General features: G+C 54.9%; 1 protein-coding gene across 1 annotated transcript; it reads right to left on the reverse strand.

Annotated features, from left to right (window-relative positions):
* Positions 1-6,867: 6,867 nt before the first annotated feature.
* GBX1 (gastrulation brain homeobox 1) lies at positions 6,868-13,366 on the reverse strand (the record flags this gene model as incomplete). The annotated part of the gene is made up of 2 exons (XM_080610539.1): positions 6,868-7,388; positions 12,907-13,366. 2 exons carry the CDS (start codon positions 13,364-13,366, stop codon positions 6,868-6,870), a joined length of 981 nt encoding a protein of 326 aa, XP_080466665.1.
* Between the last annotated feature and the right edge of the window lie 8,390 nt (positions 13,367-21,756).

The following is a 21,756-nucleotide window of genomic DNA, read 5'->3' on the forward strand; positions in this document are numbered from 1 at the left end:
AGCCTGGACCCAGCTCCAAGGCCAGTTCCAGAGCCAGGGGCTCCGCTCCACCCCCTCGCCTGCACCCACGCTCTGCCTTCGGGGTCAGCCCCAGCGCTGGGGCTGGGAGCGGCGGCCGTGCCGATAAGAGCAGTGTGAGGACAGCCCTGGGGCTGCATGGTGCCCACAGGCATGTGCAGCCCCCCTCGGGGCACCAACAGCTCCGGCCAGGTCCTACTGGTGGTGGCACCACTGCGAGTGCACAGCCCCGTGGAGATAGACCCAGCGCCCTGCTTGCTGCCCACATCTTGCAGATGGATGCTGTGGGTCTAGGGGCTTCCCCTCTTCTTGCACCCAGGAGAAGGGAGTACCAGCAGCTTCCATGTGGCTTCCCCAAAGAGCCAAGAAAAAAGCCCTTTACTGCAGCTCCTGAGTGGTCACCGTGGGCTGCTGGCACCACAGTGGCCCTTGTTGCCTTAAGGGGCGCTGCGCTGCCACCCCATACCAGTGTGCTGCCCCAGTGCAAGGGCCTGTGCTGGGCACGGGCGGTCTCTGGGCTGGGGCACGCCATTCGTGTCCCCAGGAGGAATGGGTTTGTGCTGAACAACAGTGTCCGTGCTAGGAAAAACAGCATGCCTCCGCCTGGCAGTGGGGCCAGGCCCCAGCAGCAGTACTGTGGTCCTGCCCCAGTGTTATCCTGCTGCTTGAGCACATCTCAGTACCACGGTAGCCTGCAAGGCTTCACATGGTCCTGGGCCTGATCCGACAGAGGCAGGAGCTGCTGTGTCCTTGTTCACGCTGGTGCCAGGGAGGGCACAGGCAAACCCTGAGCTCCGCTCTGTACACCACAGGGGTGTGCCAGGGCAGAGCACAGTGGGGCTGTCCCTGCATGACGCATCCCCTAGCAGCAGCAATGACCACACCAGCTCCTCGGCAGCACCATAAGGACCCTGCCACAGCCAGCCAGCACCACTCGCACCTCCGAGCTGAAGCAGTGGCTGCAGCAGGGTGTGGGTGCTGCAGGGCAGGAGCAAGGGCCATGAGCACACCCAGGGTGTGCAGCCCCAGGGTGGAAACCAGCCATGCCACAGGTCTACAACACTTCCCAGAGAGCCTGGGCACAGCAGACTCTGGCCAGGACAAGTGCCATGAACCCTCTCACAGCCCTAGCTGAGCTTACACAGCCTCCTGGGGGCAGCAGCCATGGCATGGGGCAGTACGACCCAGCTGGGAGGCAACGGGGACCACACGCTGGGTACCTGTGGAGGTGCTTTTACAGGAGATGGCCAGAGCAGGGATCACACTATTGGTCTGCACTTTTGCACTTCCAATTGGCCCTGCCTGTTTGAAAGAGAGGACAGAGGTGTGACACAATGTCCCAGCTCCCCTGGCCTGTGCTTACCAAGATATGGCACCAATATGCTACACTACAGCACCTTCACCCTGAGCCCATTCACGTCTCGGTATCCGGCCTGCAGAAGTCCACAGCATAGGTCCTCCCGAAGCCCTCTGAGGAGATCTCAGCCTGGCAGCTGAGGCCGCTGGCACAAACTGGTGAGCTGTGCGAGGTCCAGCATAGGCAGGCACGTGGGACCCCACTGCTTGGGAAGGGTTTCAGAAGTCATGGATAGGAAGGGATCCTCAAGCACTGCAGTCTGGTGAAGTGCTTCATATCACACCCAGCACTTGAGCAAGCAGAAGCACAACAGAGCGTGGCTACAGTCCCTCTCTCCTCCCAAGCCCCAGATCCAGCCTGCCCTTGACAGCTTCTTTCAGCTCTTGGGTCATTTTCCTTTGGCATTGAAGAAGGACCCACCAGGAGTTTGAACTCTGCTGCTGAAGCCATCATGACCAGAGTAGCTACTGAATCCCCACCATACCTGCACCTTAAGTTCTGTGTGCTGCTGTGGAGCTGGCTGCAAAGGAATTGGAGCTTGGGGAAGCTCATAACCTTTCCTGGGTGGAAAGGGAGATTGTGCCTCTCCTACCCATATGCCCTCAGAGCCAACTTCTTCCCACCAGGGTACAGGTTCATTGCATTGCAGGACTCCTGCAGTGACGACACCAGCATGGTATTTCTGACCGAGGCCAAGCATATGGTGAGCTGCTCCCTAAGGGCAGCCCTCAGCAGCATGGGTTCCCCTGCAGCACACAGTGGTGTTCCTCTGCCCTGCCTCAAGTCTGCTCTACCAGGGTCGGAGGGCCCCTGCTGCACACCTGCTTTGGGAAAAAGGCCCCCTGGGGAACTGCTCTGTGAGCCACCAGCAGAGCAGCAAAGCAGCTGGGCAAGCTCTGGAGAGGCTGACTGGTGAGCAACTGGAGCACCAGCACCATGTGGTGGCCCACCAAGTCTTCATACGAGCCCATTGTTAGGGAACACCATAAGCCACCTTTGTTGCACTGAAACCTTTCCCTGAGAGGGGACCCTTGAGTGAATAAATATCCCATGGGATGCATTCAGCACTCCTTCCCAAGTTCTTTAAGAACCATTGTCCAGATAAATGAGTGTGCAGGCCTGAGCAGAGAGAATTCCCTTGTAAATGATGAAACTGTCTTCATGAGGGCAAAATAAGTCTTGTTCGCATGTATGCATGTATATATATGTATAAAAACATATGTATAAACATAACATATAAATAAATACATGTACATGTATGTACACATCTTTATGTGTCTACATCCATATCTACATTTTCCTTTGTGTGTGCATACACATGTGCACAGGTTGTCCAGAGAAGCTGTGGCTGCCCCATCCCTGGCACTGTTCAAGGCCAGGTTGGACGGGGCTTGGAGCAACCTGGTCTGGTGGAAGGTGTCCCTGCCTGTGGCAGGGGGTTGGAACTGGATGAGATTTAAGGCCCTTTCCAACCCAAAACACTCTGTGATTCTATGATTCTTTATGTGCAGAAGTGTGTGCATTTGGGATTCTACATGAGTTCCTTCCCTGCACCAGTTCCTACTCCAGAACTGGGACCTCAGGCAGAAGGCGGTACATGAGAAGTTCCAAATAGATGCAAGTTTAAAAATACAAGTAAGGTGGTCTGACACTGGAACAGGGACCTGAAGAGGTGGGATCACCATCCTTGGAGATACTTGAAGTCAGCTGTCCGTGTTCCTCAGCGTCCTTGATCTAACGGGACCAGCTTTGAGCAGGTGTTGGAGCGAAGACTTCCTTAGGTCCCTTCCCATCCACATGGCTCTGTCAAGCCAGGCTCTGTCTTTACTGCCCAGTTTTTCATTATTGCTCTCCTCCTCCCACCCTCCACAGTCTAACTGATGCAGCACCTATAGCTCTACCTCATGGGGCATGCTGCCCCTCTACCCCAGCAGATCTTTTATTTGGGGATGTCCTGCAGCCCCTTCTGCAGCCTGGGCAGTGGCATTCACTGCACTCACTGGTGTGTTACAGCACTTTGTGCTGTGCAGGAGGCATTGGGCTCATCGCAATGCACAAGGTCCACAGGGTAGCTCTGCTCTGCACAGCGCAAGGAGCACGCTGCTATTCTGCAGCGCTCTCCAACAACCCTGGTGACAGCAGTGAGTCTGTCACCTCCTCAGCACCAGGCTGAGCTGCAGCACCTGCAGTTGCATTAACATGACTGTCTGTGGGGTTGCATTGTGCACTGGCTCTGGGACTGATCTAACTCAGCAACAAAAAATAGCTAAACCCCAAATAACTTCTAATAAGCTGAAAGTTCCAGTTCTCCAATCCGCTCTCACAGCAGTTCATGGACAAATGTGCGCACAGGTTTCAAGTTGGCAATGGCGTGCATGGCTGGGGGTGGTGGTGTGATGGGTTAAGAACGCAATAAACTGATGCTGCCACTGGAGCAGGGCATTACCAAACCACAGGGTCAGCTGGAAATGCCTAATGAGAACAAGGGGGTTCTCTGACCCTAAAATAAAATCTAACTCCTCTCAATGTCCCTGCCCCAGCCCTGGAGCTGTGGACATCTTTCAGAGTGCTGTGCTTCATCTTATACTGCTGTGCTGTGCTAGGTTGCAGTGGCACAGACCCCTCATGTGGACACATTTATAGTGACAGAGCACTGTTTATAACTGCACAATTGCTTCATCCTGCCTCCCCTTGCCCTCCCCACACCCTCCCCAGAGCTGGCCCAGATGTATGTGCATCAGCACGTGCAGGAGCTATTGCAGTTGCTGCAAATGGTATGTTACCCCCTTTAGCAGTCATGTGTAGATACGTCGGCAGTCTCTGCCTCTGAACAACCCGTATCCAAAGAGGGAGAAGCAGGGAATACCTGAGCTGTAGTCCTCAGGTGCAGGCAGCTCTACTGTCTGCATGCTGAAGGGAACTGGCAGCTCCTCTGAGCACTGGGCACCTGGGGTCAGCTGCCAGAGGACATTTACCTTCCCATATCCAGAGTGAACACCAGCAGATGCTGATACCTGAGCAGGCCAAGCCCACACTGGGTATGCTCTGAACAACACCAGGCCAGGCAGTTCCTGAGGAGACTTTCTTCTTTCCAGGTCGGTGGTGCAGTGGGCAGAGGCAGAAGCTGCAGGAAGCCAGATGTGCTCTGCTGCCCCAGCAGGTGCTCAGAAAGCCAGGTCATGAAAGGGTCCTGCAGCACTGTTTCTGGACCTGCAACAAACATCTCTGTGGAAAGAAGCACCCAGCCAGCACATCCACGAGCACAGCTTTGTCTTGACGGCTGCTCTGCTCTCAGCTGTGGCTGTCCCCACTCAGGCCAGCCAAAGCCAGCAGCTGATGGGCAGGGAGAGCCACCCACCAGTGCTCTGAGGGTACAGGGCTCTGCAGGAGGACTCACTTTTGCCAGCCGAGCATGGGGTCCACACTCCAGAGTAACAGATTTCACCTGGCCATAGGGAGGGAGCACTTCACCCCAGGCAGCATGCAGATAGGCAGCCCTTGCTGTGGCATCATCAGGGAGGGCACCTAGGAAGGTGAAGTCAGCTCTGGCTGTCAGGGAAGTTGCCCTGTCTCCCAGGGAAGGGTGCCAGCACCTAACTGACCTAGCAGTCACTCAAACTCCATATTAAACCTTGGAGCAATCAGCATCCAAGCAGCACCATGTCCCACACCCTTGGAGAACACATTCTCTCTGTCCACCAACCTCTGGTGGGATTGTGAAGAGTGTTGCTACTACAGCACAGATGCATGAGAGCTCCCTTGCCTCACAGGCTAGGCTGACTGGTGTTTGTAAAACCAGTGACAGAGGTTTTCATGGCTGGACACCCAGTTAGCAGTGAAATCACACGGTCCTTACATTGTTGACTCAGGACTGTGCATGCAGCTGTGTGCTGTGCAAAACTGGAACTTCCTCAGGGGTTGGGCTCAGCCATCTGAGATGAGTGGCTTCAGAAGCAGATCTCATGCAATAGCTCTCAAGAGCAGACTGTTCCACTCTGGCTGGCCTAGAATTGAGAGCCCCTGCTCAGGAAGCCTGTAACCCCTCTCTTTCGTCAATGCAGTGAGACTCAGCAGCTGCTCCAGGCTGGTGCAAGAAAACACTGTTGGTGCCACCAGGGCCTCATCCATCCCGGCCCTGCTCATGGCTGCGGAGCCTCAGCAGTGTGGTAAGAGAAGCAGGAACTGGTACTGATGAGACAGGCTGAGGTTTACAAGGAAGGGCAAAACCCTTACCTTCCCCTTAGGATTCAGTGGCAGTAAGGCACCTGAGCTGCAGGAGGATTTCTCCATTCATTCCCCATGGGCTAAGGAAGGCAGGGAAAGGCTTCGAGGCAGGTCTCTTCCAGCAAGAATTCCAGCCCTGAAGAGCTGGAGGGCATTGCATCACTGGACCTCAGAGGTGCTGCTGGTACACGGGGCTGAGCGTGCTTAGAGTTGGCACAGTGTGCCAGGGCAGCATGGGGACTGCAGGCAAGCATCCTGCCTGCATCGAGAAGGGGCCCGGGGGCTGCGGGCACAGACCTCGCCTTAGTCCACGGCCAGCAAAGGCCAGGACCTGGCATGAGACCCATGAGATGGGCAGGGCTTTGCGTTTAGGGAGGCGAATTGTGCACTGGCTCAATCAGCCGTTGTGCAGAGCAGATCTCGAGGGAGGGGGGAAGGTGGCAGTCGCTCCTGTCCCAGGGCCTGGGGGACCAGGGACACCGGCTGTCCCGGGGCGGGGCAGGGGACACAGCCGTGTCAGGAGCTCGGGGGCAGCGCACGCGTCCCTCTGACCCCAGGGTGCGCTCCTGGCCTCGGGCAGGCTCTGGCGGCAGGGGCTGCGGGGTGCAGCGACGGACGGCCCTGGCCAGAGATCCCCGGGGATGCTCCCGGGCGCTTCCTAACCCCTCCCCTTCTTTGCCGCTTCCCGTGGCTCAGCACCGGTACCGAACCGGGGCCGATGGAGCCCGCAAGGCCACTGCTGCTCCTAGCACAGCCACCGGTACCGGCACGGGCAGAGGGGCGGGCGAGCCCCGGACCCTCCCGCCGTCCCCAGCCCTGCCCGGCCACTCCTCAGGTTCTGCGCCGCCGCCCGCGGCCTCTGCCCCTTCCCTTGTCCCTGTTGCTGCCGGGCCGGGGGCCAGGAGGCGCTGCTGGCTGCGGCCGCCCGTCCGTGCAGTGCAGCCGGGTGGGCAGCCCCGCGGAAGAAGGTCGCCTGGTTCCATAGAAAATAATTTATTGAAATCACAGCTATACACGGGCGGGCGCCCGCGGGCAGCGCGGCCCCGGCCTGGCGCGGCTGGCGGCCGGGACCCGCGGGGGCCAGGCGGCCCGCGCTCTCCGCGGCACGGACAGACGGACACGCTGCCGTATGTACAGAGTTTACACGGAATAAATAAGGGACATGTACAGAGGAGTGCGAGCGGGCTCTCAGGCCTCGCCCCTGCCGCGCCGGCCCCCTCCGCTGCCGGCGGCCCGCCCGCCCCAGGGTCCGAGAGCCCCAACGGCGCTCAGGGCCGGGCGCCCTGTTCGATCTGCTGGTGCTGGCTGCGCACGGCGAAGCGGTTGACGTGCACCGGGATGGGCACCACGATCTTGGGGTTGCGGACGGGCTCGCCCGAGCGGTTGCTCACGTTGCCCGCCTTGATGCGTTTCCACTTGGCGCGGCGGTTCTGGAACCAGATCTTCACCTGCACCTCGCTCAGCTTCAGGGCGTGCGCGATCTGCGAGCGCTCTGTCAGGCTCAGGTACTTCTTGCAGTGGAACTCCTTCTCCAGCTCCAGCAGCTGCTCGCTGGTGAACGCCGTGCGTCGCCGGCGGCTCTTCCCGGCCCCGGAGCCCGGCGGGGTCTGCTCGGCAGCGGGGCCGCCCTTGCCTTTGCTCTTGGCGCCCAGCGCGGCGGCGGCCGTCCCGTCCAGGAAGGGCTCCTCCTCGCTGTCGCCCGCCGAGCTCTCTTCCTCCCGCTCGCTGCACGGCGTCGCCGCCGACTTCACCTCCAGCTTCTCCTCGTCCGAGCTGTACGCCTTCCCGTCTGCGGGGCACACAGCGTCAGCGCCCGCCGGCTCGGCCTGCCCCCCCCTCCCCCCGCCCCGACCGTGGCTCCCCCGCGCCCGCCCAGTCTCGCAGCCCCTCGCCCTCCCGCAAGAGGAGCAACGATCCCGGCCCCAGCCAAGCTCTCGGCCACGCTGCTTGCAGCGCGGGCTGCATCGCGCTGCCCACAGCCTGCCCTGCTCTGTGGTATGAGCCACCATAGCCGCTGCCGCCATCCCTATCCCACAGCCCAGCCCCGCTGCCAGCGCTTGTCCAGACCTCTGCATCCGGAAAGAATGTCTGCACCTTGTCCCTCAGTTCAGCTCTGTCCTATCGTACTGCATCAGTGCTGTTAACCGAGGACGAAGCCAGCCAAGCAGAGCTGAAGGATCGTCCTGGAAAACAGCAGCCAGAGCAGGCTCCAGCCCAGCAAACCTCCCTGCGGGGCTTTACAGGACATGGGGTGTCCTACCACCAACACTCCCTCCCTAAGCCCATGATACTCTACAGCATAGCTGCACAGACAAGGAAACAAAGTGCTTAGGCAGCTGATGCTCAGGGCTCACCTCCCCATCCAGTCTGTGCAGAGGGGCAGGATAGAGACCTCCAACATTACTGAACACACAGGACCTTAGCCAAGGCCACTCAGGGAGGCAGTGCTTGGACCACTGCAGGCACTTCTGTTGCATTGTCTTCCAGGATACTGGTCAGGTATAGCGGTATGAATCTCCTTCTTGCAAGCTTCTTGTGTCCCAGATTGTTGCCTGAATGATTAAACAGCCATGAAGCAAGGGAGAACATGGGTGGGAGAGTGGAAAGAGGCCTGGAAGCCAGTCACTTCCTCAGTAGAAGGGCTCAAACAAAGGCCCCACAGAAGATCAAGCGAGAAGATGCTCCGAGACATAGCTAGGGGTCATGGAGTGGTAGAGGATCCACAGGTACGCACAAGCAGATGAAGCTATTTTGTCATGCTGAGACTAGAACAAACCAGCAACTGGTCCAAGTCTGACCCAACAGCAGGAATGGCTGCTGAAATGAGGTGGTCCTGAAGCAATGCCACTCTCAATATAATCCTACATGCAGAAGAAGCAGCAGCTCTACAAGCTTCTAAGCAGTGTCCAGGTATGTGCACCTTGGTCTCTGGACACCTCACCTCAGTGAGAAAGGCAGAACAGCCCTCAGATGCCTGAAGCTGCACAAGCAGCTACTGCAAGAAACTGCTTGAGCCCAGGAGACATTCTTAGGAGTCTGGTTGCTGTGGAGCTCCCACATCCTTTCCTGGTTCTGTAACAAGTCTGTGACTTCCTGAGAATGAGTGGGAGGCTTTGGAGATCTGGAATCATCTCTCCGCTCCTCCTGCTTCATGGAGGGGAAAAGAAACACCTTAATCTCTATTCTGCTGCAGAAGAATAGACGGTAACCTCTTTCTTCCTGAGGGTCAAGGGGCTGGAGAAGAAATCTCCCATAGTTGTAGGGAGTATAGTAAAGACCCAGAAAATCGGTACTTGTAGGGGTGAGGATTAGCTGCAGGTGGCAGCGCACAGTCTCATACAGGCACTTTGACAAAGAAAAGGAGAGTTTTCATTTCTGTGTACCACCTGTCCATTGGAGCATAAGGCCTGATAAGAGAGCTCTTATGAGGACGTCAGTGTCTTCACTGGGAGTTACTCTTAGGTGCCTTTCCCCACTGGTGGAGGGCAGCATCTCAGCAGCCACACTATCAAACAGTACTGGTGGGGCAGTTGGCTCCTGAGAGCCAACAACAAGAGAGGCTGTGTCCCAAGAGACTGGAAGAAGGCTGAGCTACCAGCTGCAACATGTCACTTGTAAAACAGGTACTCTCTCTGGATACATTCTTCTTAACCAGACCCCACATTTTAGGCGGTTTCTAACAGACTAACACGTCTCACATTTGTGTCTTACAAAAAGGCTGAGTCTGTAGTAAGGAACTCAGAACTATAGGATGATAGCATCTAAACCAGAGGTTTTCACAGAGAAAATTGGTATATTGGTCTGTTAGTCATCTAGTATGTCCCCACCGAGGAAGTAATGGAGGCAGGGGAACCCACCCATTTGGTGGGAGGGTTAACTGAGACTTTAAAGGCCTTTGAACAGGAAGTGAAGCTGTCACGAAGCAAAGCATTGTGACTTTAAAAAATCAGCAAGAAGGCAGGAGATGAAGAATGGGGTTGACCCATTGCTTTGTTCTTCATGAAGTCCCAGTTCACTGATCTTAGGAAAACCACAGAGACCTGTTGGAGCGAGTCTAGAGGAGGCCACAGAAATTATAAAAGAGGGCAGATTCAGACTAGATAGAAATAAGAGGTATTTTACAGTGAGGGTGGTGAGACACTGGCACAGGTTGCCCAGAGATGTGGTAGATGCTCCATCCGTGGGAACATTCAAGGCCAGATTGGAGAGGGCTCGGAGCAACCTGGTCTAGTTGAAGATGCCCCTGCTCATTGCAGGGTAGTTGATCTAGATGACCTTAAAGGTCCCTTCCAACTGAAACTATTCTATGATTCTGTGATTTCGATCATGATAAGCATGGTGAGGAGAGCTGGGTGTCACAGGTGACAGAATTATTCAAGCAGGATCCGAGGGTCCTAGTTCAAGAATGTGTGTTGTGACAGCCAGAAGAGCCCTGTGTTGGTAAGCACACACGAGCTGTTTGTCATGATCACAGGGAACAACATGAAACTTCACCTTGTCTCTGATTGAATGTGCTGTTACTATATCAACCCAAGAGAGGGTCTTCAAGCTGCTGCCTGGATCTTGGTGGAGACCGGTACAGCTCAGGAACAAACATGCTCTCAGGAGAGGTGTGGAGAGCTGGGGGTGTTGAGTACCTTTATCCTGGGAGTTGTAGTCTTTGTTGCAGCTGTAGTAACAAACCAGCCTCAAAGCTTTGCTGCTTCTTACCACCAGTTTCCCCACATGCCTCCTCCCCCCCAAGAAGTGTAACAACAGCTGGAAGCAAGTTTGAGACATAGTAGATGCAGAGAGAGGCCCTAAAATAGAGCATTGACTCTTTTGGCTGATCCAGCAAGCAACTGATCTTGTCTCCATAGACACCTGCACGATGGAGATACTAATGGAGCCCAGGGACAGAAATAGTCACTTTAGGGTATAACTCCCTTGATGTCAGCAAAACAGACAAAAGGAGGCATTTCTTCTTCACATGATTCTTCTACAGATAAGAGATCTGTGGAACACCTTGCCCCAGGATGTGGCTGATGCAAAGTTTATCTCTCCTTTCTGGTGGACTCCAGGGGAGACTAGATAAGGTCACAGAAGAGGAATTGGCCAAAAGGTTACTAAATGTACAGAAACAACACCTGGCTCAGAAAGCTCCTAAACTGCAGGTGGTTGGATGGTAGGCAATTTTATGTGTAATTTTAAAAAGTATTGCAAAGGTTGTGCTCTCTTGCTCTTCCCTGAACAACTGTTTTCGACCAGGGACACAGATAGTGGTAAGGCAAACTGCATTACAGTTTTTGGTGCCTCCGTCTTTCTCTTCCTTAATTGTGAAGAAAGCCTACAGCAATCATCCTCACTTTCATCAGAGATGACTGGAAAAACAAACCCTATTGTCCATCTCTAAGGGCCTCAGTTGGTACAGTCAGGAGAAACATTAGGTAAAGGAGAAGGTGGGCACACCTGGCCTGACAAATACTCTTGGACCTGGGCAGAGCAAGCCACAGAGTTACGTACACATTGGCACATCTTGTGCAGAAGGACAAGCATACTTCCTGGCTTCAAAGCAAGCAAGCGCTTGTAGACAGCAGCAAATGAAAAGGAGTAGCAAGACATACTTCCTTCCATTACATGAGCCAGGCACAACAGGACAAGTATTAGAGAGATGATTTCTCGATACCAGAAACGGCTTGGACAGTTCATCCGAGTCCCTCGGGAAAAGAGAAAATGTTTGGCTTAGCTATGGAGAAGACACGGAGGGAAATCAAGCACAATGCACTTCATTTCCCCATAGATTGGGAAGACGTGGTCATACAGGCTGCATACAGGTTTTGGTCAGGGCACTTCTGTCCCTGAGGACACTTCCACAACAAAAGTGAGATCGCACTGGGCTTTTGACTCAGGACAGAGGCCTGGGAGCACCAGAGGGGCACCAAAGCCTGATAACCCACACAGGTAATGGGGAGGCAAAATGCCCCAGCAATCCTGCTAAGAGAAAAGGTTTAAGAGGTGCCTGAGCAAGGGAAACAGTCTTCTGAGAGAACAAGAAGGCAGGGCAAGGAAAAGACTCAGGCTTATCCAGGAGAGACGAAATGGAGATGGAGAACAAACAGCCAAGCACTGCAAAAAGCAGCAGAGACTTCTCAGCACGCATCCATGCCAAGAAGCCTGCAAGACAAAGGTGGATCTCAGAGGTACGACCAGGGGAGACAGCTTTCAGGACAGGCCACATTAGAGAGAACCAGATGTTGGTTTGTCTCAGTCTCGTGGCAGAAGGGACACCTCAAGCCCCTTGCTGCAGGAGCGGACGTGGAAGAGAACAAGAGCTGGAGCTGGCTGAGAAATACAGAGCCACAAGTAACTGAGCCCGATGCCTGCCTTACAAAGGCGAGGACCCCGCGACCCCGCCACGGCAGTGGGAGCCGTTCCCGGCCAGCACCGAGGGAGGTCGCGGGAGCAGAGCCGCCGCCTGTCCGTGCCGTCGGGCAAAGCCGATTCGAAGGCAGCGGGCACAGCAGCACGGAGCAGTGGACCAAGAGGAAGGGGAGAGGGGCTGCGGGCCGCGCGCAGGGGCTCGGAGCGCCGGCAGCCGCAGCCGCAGCACGACGGCGCCCGGGCGGGGCAAGCTGCGGGCTAGCGAGGGATCCCCCAGTCCCGCGGTCCGCCCGGGACGCTGCATCGTGCCGGGGATAAGGCGTAGCCCCGCACCATAGCTGCAGCAAACGATGCCAGGACGAGCGCGACGGGCTACGCGCAGTCCTCGTTCGCGCAGGGCCAGCTGCCAGGACCTCGGAGAGCTCCGGGCCGCCGGGCCGGCTCCAGCCTCGGGACACCGCACCGCTCCGGTCCCGCCGCACGATCCGTGCCCTGCCGAGGCGGCAGCCCCGACCGGCGGCTCTGGTGGCTCTCCCTCCCCCCGGGCCCGGAAAAAGCGAGCAGAGTTTGTCTCCCACCCGCGAAAGTTGCGGGCGCTGCAGAGCCGGCTCGGAACGGAGAGGATCCGACCCCGTCCTCCCGGCTCGGCCCGACAGGACACACCGGGAACGCAGCCGCAGGCAGGTTCCGCCGCCACGGCCCGTCGCAGCCCCACTGAACACCGGTCCCCCGAGCCTCCGGCTCCACGGCTGTTGTCCTGACGAGCACGGTGCCGCTCACCAGCAGCCTCCGCTGAGGAGGCGGATAGAGCCCGGAGAGGGGCCGGGCGGGCGGTGCTGCCCGCCGTGGTGCCCCTCGGGGCTGCGTAAGTGCGGGGCGAGGCGGGCCGGCTCTCGCCTCGGACGAGTTACTCTCCACCGGGCAGGGCTGGCCTGCGCTGCTCTTACCTGCCAGGCCAGGGAAGGGGTCCGGGAAGTGCAGTGGCGGCTCAGGAGGTCCCTTGTCACGCCCCGGGGGCAGCTCCTCTGCCTCTAGACCCTCGGCGCCCCGCCGGCAGCCGGCGTCGGGGTTGGCACGTGGTGGAGGCAGCTCCTGAGGTGGGTAGAAGCCGTCGGGTGGCTCCGAGAAGCTGGGCAGGGCCGTGGTGAGAGCCACCATGGAGGGCACGGCCTGGCCCAAGCTGGCGCAGAAGGTGTTGGTGAGGCGGCCGGCAAAGGAGGCCAGCGGCGCCAGCGGCGGCAGCCCCGACTGCAGGGGCGCGTGGGACAGCGCCTGCGGCAGCACCAGCGGCCGGTACGGCATGAACATGGGGTACCCGGTATAGAGCAGGTGCCCGGACCGCGGCGGCGGCGTCCCGATGAGCGAGTCGATGGAGAAGGCGGTCCCCTGGCCGCTGGGTCTCTGCATGGCGAGCGGGCGCCGCCGGCTCAGCCGGCACCAACTTTCCGGCGAGCTCGGGCCGCCGCCAACTCGCCGCGCCGCCGCCGGGCCCCGCCGCTGCTGCGGCCCTGGCCCCGGCCCGCTCCCGCCGCCTCCCGTGGGCTCCGGCGCCCGGCGAGAGCTGCCTCCCGCCCGCCCGTTCGCTGGCTCGGCGCGGCGGAGTGGAGGCGCGCTCGGAGCCGCCCGCCCGCCCGCCCCGCCGCGGGGGGGCCGGGCCGGGCCGCGGAGGGGAGGGGAGGGAAGGGAAGGCGGGCGGGGGTGTCGCCCTCTGCTCTCATCCATCTTCCGCACATCACGGTCGAGTTCCTCCTTCAGCACCCGCTCCGGCGGGGCAAGACTCCCCGCTATCCCCGGCGCGGCCGGCCCCTGGGAAGGCACCTCCCCCTCCCGCCTCATCAGCTGTTATTAATGGTGATTGATGATTAGCAATTACGGGGCCAGCACAAGGGCGCTTTTGTGGGGACGGGACGGGGCCAGGCCACATCGCTCTGCGCATCCGTCCTCGGGCCGTTCCCGGGCCCAGGATAACATACGGGACGGGACAAGCTGGGCCCACTCTGCAGCAGGCCACACCGGCTCCCGGAGCCGGCCTGGGCCGGCGCTCCTGACAGCCGAGCCCGCCAGGAAGTGGCTCGCGGACGGGGCGCCGGGCGCGATCCAACGCTCCGACGGACCGGTCATTGCCGGGCAGTAGCCGGGCCCGGCAGCCGGGCGCGGCCCCGCCACTTCGGGGCTACCGCGCTGCGCCGGAATACCGCCCGTCTCCGGCCGGGGCGCCGGGAGGGTGCGTCGGGCAGGGTCTGGCTTGTCTCTTTCCAGGCTCCGGAGCCCGTTTCCCGGAGCCTCAGTGGCGGGTTCGGAGCGGGGTCTCCGTGAGACCGGCGGGCGAGGGCGCTGCGGGGCCGAGGGAGGCTGTCGGGTCGCCCAGAGACGCACTCGAGCCAAAGCGGGAGAGGGTAGCTGAAAACCGAGATGTGATTGAGGCTCTCTTGCCTCCCCCCTTTGCTGCTTCCTCGGCGCCGCGCACCACGGGGAGCTCCCGGTGCTCGGCTCCGTCGGGACAGGACCGGGCAGGCGGTGCTAAGGCCCGGCTGAGCGGGGCCGCAGCCCGGCGCACCGGGGAGCTCCCACCCAGGCGACTCAGCCTGCCTAGACCTGTCCGCCACCGGAGCGGCCTCAGACAGCCGGGTCCGTGGTTTGCGAACCTGCCCGCGCTGCGCTGCAGCTGCACAAAGCCCCTGGGCTCTGCCCTCCCACCGGCGCGCTGCTCAACAGACGAGTACCCCGACTGGCTGCCGATGCACATCACTCCGTCTACAGAGCGAGTATGATCAGCGCAAGCCGAGTGCTCCTGAACTGCGGCGAGAGCTCCACAGCTGTGCCCTGCTCTGCTGCATGTCCTGTGATGCACGGCCTGGCTAAAATGGAGCACTTACGTTATGCTCATGTCCACAATGAGATGCTTACTGGGCTTGTAATATGCTGAACATCGAGCAAACTAAAGCCCTGCCTCAGAAGAGAATCAGTATCTGGATTACTACGTAAAGCACTTGGAAGCTGAGAAATGCCGAAGCTGAAGTTGCGTCTAAACTCACTTCAGCTGCATTTTCAGTGGCACAGCTACATGTCAGACCTTCAGCTCTCACCTAGGGGTAGTCCTCTTCTCAGGGCCCCTTCCTGCACTCATCCTTTGACCAGGGATGCAGTACTTCTGGTTGCTTAGCTATTCAGGTTCTCTGAACATGCAGATTTCAACACCACCACCTTCTACTCTTTCTCCAAGGAGCTCTGGGCACCACTTTGCTGCAGCCTTAATCATGTGTTTTGTGGGGGACATGACAGTCCAGCCATGGGGCTGGGCACTTGAATCCTGTGTGGAGCATGTAAACGAGGCCAATGGGCCCACCAGGCTGACAGTGTGGTACTCAGCCTTCCTCCACCAAACAAACAGGCACAATCTGGATCCCCGGCTGTGATATCAGTACAAAAGGCCTGCACAGAGCCTCCTCTTTCTTTTGTGTCTTTTATGCCATTCTCTATGGCACATCCTTGAAGTCTTGAGGAAATAGCCGTCTGTGGCAAAAGCTGCCTTACACCCAGCCACAGAAACAGATATGTGGAGAAGTCAATGTTAAAATAATCATCCAGTCACAGATACTGCATCATAAAACTCAGGCCTGGCAAGAGAGATCCTCTCACCACTCTGATGCAGGCACCTCCCACTAACTGATGGCCCTTAGATCACTAAGGAAGAGATGGAGGTGTTTACAGGGCATAGGCCATTTGGACCCTACTCTAGGATGAGGACATGGTTTTCAGGCTGAGAAGGCAGCTGTCAGTGACTAGAATTTGGATGAATCCCACCTTAGGAGTCAGTTGTGACATGATAAGGGACACGCTCAAGGTTTGCAGATCAACATCCATGTTCTATCTGTCCTTGGCCCAGCTCTTCAGTCTCATCTGCCAAATGTCTCTGTGGGAAAGGAACCTTCAAGTTGGAGTCAACATCAGGCACAGCTTGGGTTCATTCCATTGCTTTGTTAAACCATGGAGAAAACAAACTGTAGCCATGCACAAGCCACTAGATCTCAAGAACTGTACTCAAAAGGGTCCAAAGCAAGGCTATGCAAGCAACTTGCGAACTCCTGAGCAACTGTCGTTTGATCACTTGTTCCGTGAGCCTTTTACATGTAACCTCCAACCCACACCTTGCACTCTGATACAAGTTAGCAAGATATCTGAGAGCAACAAGAAAGCGCAATCTTCAGTGACCCTGCTGGGGAAGCTGAGAAAGGAGGAGAACGAACTACGGCTTCCAGAGGGAAGGATCACTGCCTGTGCCCAAAGCAGCAGGTCCTTCCTGAAGCCAATAACACAAGCTTCTGTACTGGCCTCTGCAAATCAATGGCTTATACGCTGCAAGTACCTATGTATATGTCCAAGATTAAGGTTCTGATTACTTGATCATGCACTTGCATTACCCGCAGCTCCTGTCTCTCTTCAAACATTGAACCTTAGTTAAATGCTGCGAGAAGCAAGAGCAGGCTGCTCCAACAGGGAAGGGGGGGCCAGGAAGCAAGAGTTGCAGCAAGGCAGGCAGGGCAGTGTCTTCACTGACAAGGGTGCAGTCCCACAAGACTCAAGAGAGGTGAGCAGAACAGATCTGGTGATGGTAACCAGGGTCACCATTAGTCAGTGATCACCCAGCAAATCTCCAAGTGGTGAGGCAGGTCCAAGGCTAAGCCAGAAAGTCAAATCAGTGGATTGGGACCATTGTCAGCATGAGGGAGGTACAAGATCAGGTGTGCTTCCAGCTTAGTTCGGACAGAGCCTGAGGGTCAGAGCCTGAGCTTAAAAGCAGCTCCTCAGCCAAAGAGAGGCATGCTTTTGCTGAGGTTCCCCAAGGACAGACATCATCTAAGTTGGCCCTGACCCTGGAGAGCCAAACCCCCACAGAAGAGGAATGTACTCAGGATCCTGCTAACTTATTCTGCTCTGGTTTGTCTCATGAGACTCTGCATTAAAGAAAGGTAGAAATTCATTTGCCAAATTGTATAGCAAAGATCCAGAGAAGAAAAGGTTGAAGGAATGGGGGTGGAAGGAGAAGGGTTTTAGGCAGAATAAAGCAAATATTATACTGTAGTACGTACATTAAACAAGACACAGACTGAGAGCTCGACATCCACCATCCTTGCAGGATGAGCCAAACTGGAAGGGTGAGGGTCCAGGTTGCACACGATAACTCTACTATCCCTTAGGCCTCCAGGGGCTTTCCCAATTTTTTATCCTGTACCTAATCTTCCACAAATTTTCAGTCTAGTGGAAATGCAGTTTCCATGGCTTCCACTTGAGGCTCAGACCTCCGCTGTTCAGTAGGCTCCCTGGGCGTTTCTCCTTCTCCACACGCCTTCTCTGCGGGAGCCACTCTGTGCCATTTTATCGGGCTCCATCCGCCACTTGCAAGTAGCTGGTATGTTCCCTTAACATGCCTGAAGATACACCATCCAACACACCAGGTACGTGAGAAATATCAGTTGCATGTGCAATTTGTAAAGCCCCTGGTCTCATTGCACTCTCAGCTGTTGACAAGGAGGGACCTCTCAGGACCTTGCTGGATACATTATGAGACACTCAGGTAGAAAAGAGTCTCAGGAGGAGACCTGCTCTCTCCCTTCTGTTTTGGGGTTGCTGGGTCATAGCTCCGTGTTTATCAGCCTCAGCACTTGGTCCTGAGTCTCAGCAGGCAGGGTCCCAAGCACTGAATTCAAGTCCAGTCTCTGCAAGCAGTGCCCTTAAGCAATTACAGACCAGCCTGTCCCATCTTCTCCATCACATCACTGCCTGAGCTGGCCCATCTTCCTCAGCCGCCTTTGCTTCCCAGCCCTCTTCTTGTCTATTTTCTGCATCAGAACTGCTGAAGCTCCATCCTCTTCCTCCTCTGATCCTTGCTGGAAATGTGAGCATGGAAAAGTCAATAGGCAAGACTGTGAAGTTTCCTGCTCAACGCCTGACACTTCGGACACAGCATCTATGCTGAAGATGGTACATGACCTGCCTGGTTAGCATGGAGGATCTGGCATAACTTCAAACTGATCAGCATAGGAAGAGGCTTTCTGGAGAAAAGTATCAGCATCTAAAAACGTCCTTGCAAAATGGGATACTCAGAGGTTGGTAATTTGGGAAAAGTTGATCCCATACTACTAGGGAGAAGAAGGAACATCTGGGCCAGCTCTCCTTCCTGCACTGTAAGATGTTCTTCCAAGGTGGGGAGTCTAGAGCATGGTACACAGGCTGTTGGCTAAGTACAGGCCAATTAATTTTTGCTGTAGTTGTAATGGGAAAAGTTCAGTCTGCGATAGGCACACAGCATGGCAAACCACAATGGCAACCGTTAAAGTTTAATAACTCACTGGCAAATGAAATCAGGTCTTTCTAATGGAAACTGCTATGCAGCCTTAACTTTATGCCTCTACCTGCTCCACTTACGATCTGTACGCAGAATCTGGCACAACAGGACTAAATCTAGTCACGGCCTCTAGGCATTCTTGCAATATAGCTACTAAACAGATTAAAAGCAAGGGTAATGTTGCAAAATTATCTACTTGAAGTTCAGAAAATCTAGATAATGTGCGGCTGTGATGTCTTGACAGAAGCAAGGCTCATATCAGGCACAGACCTTACTATTGGACTATACAGAGATGGTGGACAGAGACTTCTGGAGGTCATTTTGTCCACCCCTGCCCCTCACTGAAGCGGGGCCATCTACAGCCAGTTGCTCAGGACCTTGTCCAGATGGCTTTTGAATACCTCCATGGAGGCAGATTCAGCAAACTCTCTGGGCAACATGTGCCAGTTTTCAATCTCCCTCACAGTGAAAATATGTCTCCTGCTGTTCAGACAGAGCTTTCTGTGTTTCATTTAGTGCCCATTACCTCTGGTTCTGCCACTGGGCATCACTGAAAACAGCCTGGCTCCCCCTTCTTTGTGGCCTCCCTTCAGGTATTCATCTGCACTGATGAGATCCCCCTGAGTCTTCTCCTCTCCAGGCTGAACAGTCCCAGCTCTCTCAGTTTTTTCTCACAGGACATATGCTCATGCAATTTTCCCATGTTTAGATATAGTTACTTTGTCACTGCTCAGTTTTCTCTTCTTCAGAATATACAGCTCCAGATCCCTGAGATGCTTTTTGTTGGCCATTTCCTTGTCTTCTTACCACTCTTGATGTCCTCTGCTCCCACCACAGCCTGCCCTCTATGCTATGAACACCACACCTCTGGAAGAGCAAATCAGAGTGGTACTTCTTTACAGATCAGATTCTGATCTGTGCATGCCGCAACAGCTGTGCCTTTTCTATGCAGCTGGTCATGGGCAGTATGCGGCATGTTTGTTCCTGCACATCTCAGCTTGCACCATCTCTAGCAGGTCAGGCCTTACTAAGGCTTTTCCAGCTGGGCTCTGCTGATTCTAGGGGAGAACTTGGTATTTGTCCTGCTTGCCTTAGCAGCAGCTGGGTCTGTAACCTCAACCAGCACAGCTGCAGATTAAATAAGCCTGATGTCGCTCCTTCATGGAAGTCTTTAACAACTCTAGAAAAGTGCAGGACAGACCTCCAGGTAACACCCTCTTTGTGTCACTGCAGTATGACTGCTGGTAACTGACTCCAAGTAAGGTTTTCTGACTAGTTCTGCTCTCACTTAACAATAGTTCACTCTATATTGTCTTTTCTTAATTTCATTTTGAGAATCTAATGTGAAAGAGCATGAAATTGAGATACTTAAGACACAGAACATCCGCTCTTTCTGTTCTTTTCCCACAGGCCCTTTGACCTGATAATGAAGGACATAGAATTGGTCTTACCAACTCTGCATGTATCCAGGCAGTTGCAAACTGTTCAGTTACTTGCTGTAGTATTTTTCAGGAATCAGACTAAGGCTGTCCAGGCATAGGAGCAAATTTAAGAAGTCACAGGCTACTATCAAACGTGTGCTTGCATTTGGCCCAAGCCCAGGCGGCCCAGAAGCCCAAACGACAGCCTTGCAGCCAGGAGCAATGAGGTAGATGGGACAGAGTGGATGTGAGCAGCATTGCTGACATCTGGTGATGAGCTGGAGGAACAGAGCAAGGCTGACAGGCCCCAGAGAGCATCTTTATACAACAGGGGTGTGCTCCCCCACATTTCACCTGCAGAGCATGGTACCCCAGGAACATCTGCGTCTGCTGCAGAGTGTCTAGATGAAAACAGACGTGCAGGAAGCATTTGGAGTCATGCTCCTAACGGTGAGATACCAGAAGCACTCCGCATCAGGAGAGCTGCTCTAGGGCCAAACCAGCCCTGGGAGTCAGTCCAGCAGAGCTCTGCATGCGGCTACTCAAAGACTGCTGTGAGTCAGAGATCCTTGGGGTCCTTCATCAGATAGATTGTCCTCATGTGCTGGTGGACTGGTGAAAGGAGTTTGCCTTTGTGTGTCACATCCAGCCCTGAGGTCCTTTGGCAATCCACAAACACTGCCCAGTCCTACAAGGTGAAATTTCCCAGTGCTTCTAAATGGCTGAAATCTCAAAGCTAAAGCTTGTGAGAGGAATTGAATAAGAGAAAATATTTGAATACAATTATAAATTAGCATTGCTGTTTATTTCAGAATGTCTTTTTCAGAAACCAGTGCAGGCAGCAAATTCAGGGCCAGGAAGCTGATAGAGCCAGTAAAAACCAATAGTTACAAAATGAAGGGAACTAAGGGAAAGTCACAGACATCAATGAAGTTATCAGTGAAGTGAGCAGCACTGTCAGGGGAAACATGAAACTGTTTCATTACCCTGAGGCCAAACACAGTCCCAGCAGTGACAGAGGACATGTTAGACCACTGTGGAAGAGTGACAGGACTATGGATCATAGATCTGTAATTAAGCAGACAGATTTCCCTGGGACTTTGGCTGAGCATCGTGCAGGATAAATCCTGGTCTGGGCTAGGGCAGATCTTCCAGTGGTTTTTAAAAAAGCCAGAGATGAGAAATCTACATCCACCATGATAAGCTATTCTAAGATGCAATTAACTAGTAGATTAATTACCCTTTCTATTAAAAATGCGTCTCATTTCTAATATGTGTTTTCGCAGTTTCGATTTCCAGCCACTGGATCTAGTTTTACCTCTAAGTGCCACTCAGAAGAACTGGCAGCACTGAACAAACCCTGCAGCTGGCCCCTCAGGAAGCTTGGGAAGGCACAGCTGAGTACCAGCCATGGATGTCAGCATGGTCACGGAGCGCGTGTTCAGCTCACAACGCCCACAGTGCTTCATGGAAGAGCGCTGTCAATCCTTTCTGCCCTGTAAATCCAGGACTGAAGAACAGGTGCCTACAACTGCATGCAAGACTTCAAAGATCAACCCTGGTGTGTCAAACCATGGATGCTCCAACAGCAGAGAATCCAAAGAACTGCACTTGCTGGGCACCTGCCCCAGGTTTCTGTGAGTAAATGTATGTTCTGCAGAACAAAACCCAAGAACTCAATAGATATTTCTGCTCTGTATTTGAAACAACAATGAATAATACTCCTATTTTACTGTGGTAATGAAATACTATTCCATCAGTAATTAAGAAAGATGTTAAAGAAAAACTGTTTAAATAATAATTATTATAATCTGCAGGAGAATAACTTACAGCCAAGAGGATTTAATTGGCTAATGAGTTCACTGAACCATTGATTATTTTTTTTTTTATTTATAACAAATCGTGGCACACTGGGGAACTTAAGATAACTCAGGGAAAAAAAAATCCAGTTCTTGTTGGTATCTGTATGTGTTCACACAGATATCGAAGAAACTACAGAGCAGTTAGTTCAAATACATCCCAAGCAGTCA

The sequence above is a fragment of the Psittacula echo genome, assembly GCF_963264785.1.
Source record: "Psittacula echo genome assembly, chromosome: 2".
Lineage (NCBI taxonomy): Eukaryota > Metazoa > Chordata > Aves > Psittaciformes > Psittacidae > Psittacula > Psittacula echo.